At 35.4% G+C, this 10,226-nt stretch overlaps 1 protein-coding gene across 1 annotated transcript; it reads right to left on the reverse strand.

Annotated features, from left to right (window-relative positions):
* Positions 1-1,003: 1,003 nt before the first annotated feature.
* Positions 1,004-5,123, reverse strand: LOC114376622 (receptor-like protein kinase HSL1). The gene is made up of 2 exons (XM_028334826.1): positions 2,280-5,123; positions 1,004-1,807 (listed from the first exon to the last, which is right to left on the reverse strand). Exons 1-2 carry the CDS (start codon positions 4,909-4,911, stop codon positions 1,416-1,418), a joined length of 3,024 nt encoding a protein of 1,007 aa, XP_028190627.1. The 5' UTR covers positions 4,912-5,123; the 3' UTR covers positions 1,004-1,415.
* Between the last annotated feature and the right edge of the window lie 5,103 nt (positions 5,124-10,226).

A 10,226-nucleotide genomic window follows, 5' to 3' on the forward strand; every position in this document is an offset into this window, starting at 1 on the left:
AATTCCACTGCCAGATGCAGCAAAAGTATCACTACCACATCTTATCATTCGTTTGTTTGGATTTCCATTTCAGTGTGTATTTGATTTAAGTATTTCTTGTGTTCGTGTTGAACGTAATTTTAATAAGAGGAAGCTTTGGCGTTGAATGTGGTAAACGCCAAAACAAACATAGCTTCAGGCTGTCATTAAATCATGTTCAACCCCAAAGCTCTCTCTCACAAAAATCGCTTGTTCAATGTGCTTTGGAACGCATGATTTGTGTAAAACAAACACACTCACAAGCACAAAATGTCTGTTTGCACACCTCAATGCACAAAATAGAGAAGTAATAATACTGGTAAATTTTATTTTTTTTTAAAAAGTAGGTTATGTTCAGTTGAACTCTAACCCAAAGACTCTATTAGTCATTTTCCGAATGGATATATAAATACCCATCACCATTAATCATTAACAAATAAAGTAGAAGGGAGCCCAAATGGACGAAACAAGGAATTTAAAGAGAGGGCCCAGAGACAAGCTTGCCTAACAACCTCATTGACTCAGATCTTTATAGCTGTACCCAGCACACTTGTTTGAGCACCGTGAGAAGTAAATTCTCATGCTGAGAACAGTCAAAACATTTAAGCTGGAACATCTAGAAAATTATAAGCATTTAAGCATGGCCAGGCTATAGATTCCCAATTTAGGGATGTCACCTAACATGAGTGAACTGAAATTACAGTAGTGTGCTGCTTATAGAATTTTGAAGCTGTTAAAGGGGGAAAGCATAGCTTGGCCAGAATTTTTCCTCTACCTTAATTATAGGATTGTATTTATGTGGTTTCTCATATCCCCATTTCAGATTCTTCTTAAGGTTCAAGGACAACTTTTATTTTAACCGGTGTTATGAATATAAAGTATCTCCTAATTTTATCAATGATTAATTTCTATCAAAGAATTAATCCATCACTTTTAATAGAATTTCAAAGACACCTTTCTAGAAACAAAAAATTAAAAAAAAATATAATACAGAATGTGGAAGTCATTGTCTCATTGATATTGCAATTTTAAAACTCCCCTGGATCATGCCATCGTCAGCTAAAAGTCTTTCTATTAAATCTACTCCAAAAAATAAACTTTTTAACGATGGAAATATCATTTCTGAATACAATTTTGTGATGCAAACATCAATTTAACGTTGGTAGGGAAGATTCTTGATATTGACATACTTTATAGGGCAAAACATCAACTCCTCAAGCCTCTATTTTCAACCCCCAAAAAAATGCTATTTTCTAATTTCTCTTTTCTTTAGTCAACTTTTGTAAAGCAAAGCATGCGCGGAAAACATGGAGGGAATTTGGCTCTTATAGTAAAAGAAAAGCTTCGAACTCCCCCTTCCAGGATCATCAAATAGTCCAACCCTTGCAAGTCTTTCATTAAACAACACTTCCATGATCCGAGGCATCGTCATAGTAATAAGGGGATAACTTTCCATCTTTCTTTGCAGACTTGGTTTGGTTCTCTGTTCCCACCTCTTGCAACATCTTCACCACTCTTCTCATTGAAGGCCGGTGGATAGGAAGAGGACTAGTGCACATGAGTCCAATGTTGAAGACCTTGCAAATCTCTTCTTTGAAACAAGTATCAAGCCTTGGATCAATTAAATGGTCCACGCCTTTCTGGTCCAAGGTTGTGCACACCCACTTAACCAAGTCTTTCTCCCCAAATTCAGGGTCCACGGGGCGTTTTCCAGTGACCAACTCGAGTATGACAACCCCGAAACTGTATATGTCGCTCTTCTCGTTCACTCTAAGTGTATATGCATATTCTGCAGGAGAAAAGGTTCATGTTAGTTTGGCTCCAAAGAAACAGAAATGCTTTGACTGCAAAAGAAAATCAAAAGATGCTAGACAACCTGTATCAACTACCTAGAGCACGTATTATCTTACATCTATATTCTTGTTGGCATTATACTATAATACTATTACTAATACAAAGACGAGCTATAATGCCAACAAGAACAAACCACTTGTCACTAAGCAACAAAAACATTAAAAAGTGTTGCCCATGCAGGAAACTACCATCGTGATTTGTAGGGTCTAAGGAGGATAAGATGCAAACCCTTCTAGTTTTAGCAGTAATGGACCAACAATCAAATTACTCTAATGACCCGCCACAAAGCCATAAACGATGAGTTAAGCACAAATGCAGAAGTACTATTGCCAACTAAATGTACCTCAACCTCATCGGAACATGATGAACAGGAGAAAATTAAAAATATGAAACTTCTGTCAACTAACCTGGTGCAATATAGCCACAAGAGCCAGCAATGACGGACATGGATTTAGCTCCTTTGGGCGTGGTTTCAACCGCCTTAGCTACTCCAAAATCAGCCACCCTCGCACCAAAGTCCACGTCCAACAGAATATTGTTAGATTTCACATCTCTATGAACAATTGCGGGAACACAGTCATGGTGCAGATAAGAGAGGCCTTCTGCAGCATCCACAGCTATCTTGTACCTTGTTGGCCAATCCAACAACCCTCCCTTACTGCTATGAAGCAAATCACCAAGACTTCCATTAGGCATATATTCATAAACCAAGAGCTTGCAATCCCTAGTGGTACAGCAACACCACAGCTTAACAATGTTCTTATGCCTGATTTTACCTAAAGTTTCAACCTCAGCATCAAAAGCATTGTCCTGAACCCTACCACCCTTCTCAACATCCCCACTCTCCACCTCCTTCTTAACCCCTCCCCATATCTTCTTCACAGCCACAACCTCCCCACTGCTAAGCACAACCTTGTAGACCTTCCCGGACGATCCGCTTCCAATCACATTATCCTCATCAAGACAGTTCAAAATCTCATCTTCACTAAAACCCAGCTTATGAAACGACATCAACGTCCATTTCGACTTATCGATCGCCCTCTTCGAGTCCTGGAAATTCTTGTACCTAAAGTAAAACCAAACCACACCAACAAGGAAAACCAAAGTGGCAACAACAAAAATCGTTCGAAGCAGCCAAACATAACCCACACTCTTCTCCTCACCCCTCCCATCACACAACCCCTTCAAATCCCCACACAGCCCAGGATTCCCTAGAAAACTAGACCTATACATATCCTTAGCCAACAAAGGAGGTAATTCACCGGATAATCGGTTATAAGACAAATTGAGCTGATTCAGCTTCAGATTCTGCAACCCGTGAGGGACTTTCCCCAAAAACCGGTTTCTAGAAAGGTCCAGAAAATTCAGCACGGACAAACCCCCAATCTCATCAGGAATCCTCCCACCAATCTCATTGTTCGCCAGATTCAAATCGTTGAGCTTCTTCCAAGAACGAATCCCTTTCGGAAGCTCCCCAGAGAGCTTATTTTTATGAAAATCAAGAATCCCAAGCTGCCCAAGATTCACAATACTATCAGGAAGCGAACCAGTGAATTTATTATCACTAGCTGAAAACTCGACGAGATTCTCCAACCACCCAACCTCATCGGGAATCGTTCCCGTGAAGTTGTTCTTGGACAAAATCAACAGCGACAAGTTCGCAGCACCAGCAATGGTCCTCGCAATGGAACCGGAAAACGAGTTATCAACAAGCTCGAGCAGGTACACGTGCGGCAGCCCCCAGATCCCCGCGGGAACCTCGCCGGAGAGTCTGTTAAAACCGAGCCTCACACGTGTCAAGCTCTGGCACGTGCCGAGGCTCGCCGGAATCTCCCCGGAGAAAAGATTGTAAATCACCAGAAGCTCCTCTAGCGCCCCCTTGTCACACAGCGTCGCCGGAATTGGCCCCCAGAACTGGTTGCTCGAAACATCAAGCCACCGGAGCGGCGAGTTTCTCCCGAGATTCTCCGGTAACTTTCCGGTAAGCCGGTTACCGAAGAGCCTCAATTCATACAAATTCGGCGAATCAGCAATGCTCGCCGGCAACTCGCCCTCGAAGCGATTCTCGTAAAGGTTAAGACTCTCCAGCGGCAGAGAACAGAGCTCCTCCGGAATCCTTCCGGTCAAGTGATTCATGGAAGCATCGATGAGCCTCAAGTTAGTGAGGTTCCCCATTCCCTTCGGAAGCTCCCCGGAGAGCGAGTTGTTATACAACTCGATCTGTCTCAGGCTGGTTAACTCGGTGAGCGAACTCGGGATGGAACCGTAGAGGTCGTTGAGCGCGAGGTCCAAATCCTGTAGCTTTCCCAACCTCCCGAGGGAGGTTGGAATGACGCCGACGAGGTTGCATTGCGTTAGCCAGAGAACTTGGAGGTTCGTTAGGTTTCCGATCTCCGGCGGGATCCGACCGGGGAAAAAAGGGTTGTAGCTTAAGTTCAGCATCTTCAGAGTACTCACATTACCTAAGGTGGAAGGGATTGTGCCTTCTAGAAGATTCGAAACGAGGGAGAGAACTTCCAGGTTCTGGAATGTTCCGAATGAGTCAGGGATGGGGCCGGAGAAGTTGTTGCCGGTGAGGTCGAGGTAGCGGAGATTAAGAAGTTGCGGGAGCGTGTTTGGGAGTGGGCCCGTGAGAAGATTCTGGGAGAGGTCGAGGTGGATGAGGTTTTTACAGAGGGAGATTTCTGAAGGTAGGGTTTCGTTGATGGAGTTGTTGAACAGGTTCACAGAAACGAGGTTTGGGAGACGACACAAGATGTTAGAGAGGAATGGGCCTCCGATGTTGGTGTCGGACAAGTCCAACTCCGTTACGGTGGTGTTTGTTGCGGCGTCGCAGGTTACGCCGTACCAGTTGCAGGGAGTGGCGTCTCGTGAGTTCCATGAGGAGAGTTTCGAGTCTGGGTCGTCTAAGGAGAGTTTTAGCTGGTAGAGGTATAAGCCTTCTTGGTTCAGACACGACACCAACGTCGTTGCTAGTGAGAAGAGAATGTAGACTATGATGACGATGGAGAGTGTTGTTTGGTTTTTTGGGTTTGTCATTGCAAGAGAAATTGTTGCGTTGAGTGTGGGAGTGGAGAGTGTGGGTTCAATTTATTTACTTTCCATTGGAGGCTCAGAGAGAGAGAGTGTTTGTGTTTGAGTGCACTTTGGCACGCAGAGGAGTGAGTTGGCAGCACGAGACATTTGTAATTGTAATTGCTTTTTTTGTGTGTGATTTTAATGTGGTGTTAATGGGAAAATGTGATTATTGATGATGATGATAATGTGGGGAGAGAGATACGAGGGGTTGACGACAAATGACAGTGCCTATTAGTATCTAGTTCTTTCCTTGTGGTAACAAGAGGACAGGGTCTTTATCCTCTGTAATAACCTCCAACGATAATGCTAAGCTAATGCTACATTTTAGGGTGACAATTTTTTGGGGGTCGTACTGTTTTCAAATTGTTTATTACGAAAGTGATAAATCAGGAAGAATTATGTCAAGATGTATTCATTTATTTTATTTTGTTAAGATGTATCGAAAATCGTGGTAGTCTAATAGTAGAAATACTAACAATACTTCAAAAAAACAATACTTAAAAAAATGTTTCTATTAGTAGTATAAGCCTTTAATATGGGTCATTAGTCGTTTGCAATTTTTTAAAAGAAAATGATAACATTAGTCATTTTACCAAGTATTGTTCTAGTCCCCGTTAAGCCTGTTGAGGTCTATGAGAGTAAATAATTTGTTATCTGATCATAGTTCAATCTCTCCCACTATTCAAGAACTTTCTATATATACTATATGCACCAAAGTTCATATATATGGGTGTAAAATATTGGATCATGAATACAATTCATTAATAACAAACACTATGTAAATCCAGGATTAATAACAAAATGAGTCATATAAATAAGCTTAACATATCTTAAGTACTTCTCTAAAAAAAACATATCTTAAGTACTACACGTACAAGAGCTTGACTTGCAAGAGATTACCAAAGATTTTCCACTTCAAGTATTTCTCACCTTGAAATGGTGTTGTTGAACATAAAGGATGACTGTAATTGGGACAACTTATTTGTGTTTTAAAAATTCATTGGGAAAATTATGAAATATAAATAATTATTTCCTCAAAACAAAATAAAGTCCGTAAACCATGGTTTAGTCTAATAGGAACTTTTTCATTTCTAAAATCCAGTAAAATCGTGTTAAAACAACTTAATTATGGTTTTCTCGAATATCTTATTTATAAATGAAATTTAATTACATTCTTCAAATTAAGGTTTTGTGTATGCAAACTATAACCCAAATATCATATGCACAAAAGACTTTCATAGAATGGTGTGATTTGTGAAATAGTAAATGTGGTGACTTACAGAGGATAACACAAGTCTATTGGTGAAGTGTATGTAACAACTAAAAACCATTTCAAGTTAGTTTTGGACAGATAAGAAGAAGATACGTTATTGGTGTTTGATGTTAGTTACAACATACATATTGTGATGATGCTAGAAGCCAAAATTTCTTCCGCTGAGAATCATATCATTCTTTTATTAAGAGATTTAGGTATCACCTTTTCGTGTGGAGTTAATACATATGAGTTGGACGGCAAATTTATAGATTCGAGATGCCTTTCTATGAACGTTGAAATGTGTTACTTGTTGAGTTATTTGAGTGTGAAAAACTGAAAACTATATTTATGTCTTCCTGTTGAATTAATATGTTGTTTGTTAATTAATTAGTAGTTTATAGTTTTTCAACGTCCATTAATATAAGAATCACATAAAGTTTCATAAATAGCAGGAGAGCAATAAAATACTTTTATTTCTGGTAAAAAACTTGAGGTACTTACAAATATACTCCATCCAATAACTGATTATAGAGATGTTCTTTTCCACCAAAATGAAAAGCTAGCCATTAATGTCATTACGTTAAATTCGTAACTACTACTATATACGTATACACCTATTAAAAGTTGTTAGCAAGTCGTGTAATAATGCGTCAATTCTATTTGTACATTTTTTATATAATCCACATTTAATACCCTACTCCATCACCATGATATGACCATAGGTAGCCCCGGCATTTTCTTGAAGTTGTTAGATAGTAGAATATGCTTTGTAGGTTCTTCCTGCAACTTCTTATGGTATGCAATAATAATTAATGCATTCCTAAAATTATCATTCACGACATTAATTTCCTAAACGATCAATTTGTTATTTAAAAAAAAAACTGAAAAGAAATGTAACTTTGACTTGTAGTAGTATTTTGAAACTGAATCATTAGACCACGCTACGGTGAACCACTTATTGATGTGATTTATGGTAGTCCATTGATTAATAAACACCTTTTGTTTTTGGTACAAAAACAACTAGATATAATACTCAATATTGAAGGATTTAGATTAATAGTTGGAAGTTTTGGGCAGAATTATTATTAATTAAATTTACTTTTTACAACTTAATTGGATTTGATAAAATTATTCATTTTTAGTTTTATGTAATTTTAGTTACAATAAAGATCTTTGGATACCCTTATGCTATTAGATACCTTGAGAGAGAGAGAAAAAGTAGAGATATAAATCATGATAGATGACATGAATTGATAGAAAGGGAAAGATAGAAAAAAATGTCAAATAAGTGGTTATGATACATGAATGTTCATATATCATTATTCTTTTGATTATCAAAAGTTTTCCAATTAGGGATTGAAGCCATTTTGCATGTTTTGATCAGAATTCAGTCCTTTGTTGAAGATTTTTGAATTGCAACGACAAAATTAATCCTTGAAGATTATGAACTCCTTGGTATGAATCCAAAATCCTCCTATTTTTTTGGATTATATAAAAATGACATGAATTCTAACCACCTTGAGCTCTGTTGTCTGGTTTAGTACTTCGACGACTCTCTCAAAAACCTCAAAATCATCCTAGCATCCCATGACTTGTTGTGCTTTGGCTCTAGTGTCGCATGCTGTATGCTCATCTAAATTGTTATTTGAAAATCTTCGCCTTCTCCTCGATCCCCCATTCCTAAGCAGATCAAAAGTTTCACTCCCAAAACATATAGAGACAAAGAAACCCTAAAATAACTATTTTAAGGGCTCTATTTCTTGATGATTGAGAATCAAAGCTTTCAAAACCAAATATTTTGCAAAATCAAACTCTAATTGGGGAGATTAGAAATTTAGAACACCAAGGAGGGACAAAAGTGGAAATGGAATTGTGAGGGTGGTTTTGGCGGGGGTGGAGCCAAGATGACAGGGTCGTGGGGTGGGTGAAAATAGTGTCATGTGATGATGAATGAGGATTAATCTTTATAAAAATAGAAGGGCTTTTTTTTTATGGATTAGGAGGGTTGAGTGTGGATTTTATCAATCTGAAATAGGGAGAAAAATATTTTTTGGGGGTGTTCTAGTTGTCATAAATCACTTAATATCTTTGTCAAGCATTTGCTGACAATTCATAGCAACTAAAAAATTGAGTCTCATTAGACAAGCCAAAACATGTTTTTCAAATATTAATTTTTGTTACTTGCAACTTTTTTTTTAAGTGTTTAGTCCTTGTAAAATTAAAATATATTATTATTTAATCGGGAGCTAGGCTCGCTTAATCAAAACCTAGCTACAAGAAAAATTATAATATATTTTAATTTTAGGAGTACTAAAAACATAAAAAAAAACCATAAGAATGTTAATCAAACTTTCCCAATTTTATAAGAACAAAAAATATATTTTAGTGTATAAGTAATTTGGATTCTTTTAATCATAAAATTATGTGTTTTGTAAAAGTTTATAATATCTTGTTTTTGTAAAAATATAATATATTATTTTATTGTCTCCTTATTAATAAGTGGATCCATCTATTTTTAGTGGAACCTTTCCTCCTAATCATATTTTTTTGGCTTAAATATATTTATAGTCCTTATAATTTAATTTTTTTCTTATTTTTTTCATCCTTGTAAAATTATTTATTTATTTTAGTCCTTGCAAATTATATTTATTTTTAGTTCTTATAGTGCTTTAGACAACATTTTTCATTGTCCAAAGTGTTATCTATAGTTGTTTAAGAACGAAAAACAAAAAAATAGACTTAAATATATTTTTTATTTCTATAATTTAGTGTTTTTTTCATTTTATCCTTACATTTATTTTTCGTTTTGGTCATTACAAAATGTAATTATTTTATTTTTTGTCCTTAAAGTACTTTAGATAATATTTTTTTTTCACTTCAAAATACTTTTGTTTACTGTTCAAAGCACTATCTAGATTATTTTAAGGACTAAAAAAAATGAAACAATCATATTTTGCAAGGATTAAAATGAAAAAAATAAATTTATAAAGATAAAAATGAAAAAAATATATAAAATTACATAGACAAAAAATGTATTTAAGCAAAAACATACATAATTTATAAGAACTAAAATAAAAAATATATTTTTATAAGGATAAAAAACAAAAATAATATCAAATTATAAGAATTTTAAAAAATTAAACCTAATTTTTTATTCCCATATTGAATCTTTGATGTTTCTCAAAGGATTTGAGTCCAATTTCTTATCAGACCAACAACATGTTATATACATTTTCCATATCTATAAAACTAAATATACTTATTATCTTATTTAGATTTTTTTATCAAAATAATATATATATATATATATATATATATATATATAATATTACTCATAAAATATTTGGAGAGGAAACAACATTACTTTTGAGTTCAAGTGTAACGCAGAAAAGAGAGAACAGAGAGACTAGAGAGTACTGTCAAATTTGAAGCGTGAGCGAGTCACGCATGACTATAGAACTCTGACGTTTATATTTCATAGTCAGACTCGGAGACTTTCAACAAAACGGCAATTGGTCAATTTCTGAAAACGACACTGATTTGTTTCTTTTTCTTCTTTTACTTTTCAGTTTTCACAGTTTCACTTTCACAGCTCCTTCTCCCCCTTTTTGGGTAAATCAAATAGTGTTTAAACGTATTTTCTATTTTCACTTACAATTTGTAATCAAATTCCTTGTCCATAGCCTATTTTAATTATTTTAATATTTTTTTTATTTTAACTTTATTCTAATTATTTTAATTTTATACTATTTAAAATATATTTTTATCTACAAAATAAAAAAATCATATTATAAACATGTTTTTTATGCAATTTTATATTTACAAAAAGTCAAATAAATGATTTTGTTAAATAATTTGAATCAATAACTCACCAACTTTTAGAAGAACTCAACTTTTAACTACTAGTAACAATTTTCGTTAAAACATACTTTTTTAACATTTAATTAACTTCTAGTTATTGTTGTGAAATATAATATTCATCTTTCAGCCAAGCCATTGTTTTAAAAAGTTTCTTCCTTAA

This window comes from Glycine soja, chromosome 11 (genome assembly GCF_004193775.1).
Source record: "Glycine soja cultivar W05 chromosome 11, ASM419377v2, whole genome shotgun sequence".
Lineage (NCBI taxonomy): Eukaryota > Viridiplantae > Streptophyta > Magnoliopsida > Fabales > Fabaceae > Glycine > Glycine soja.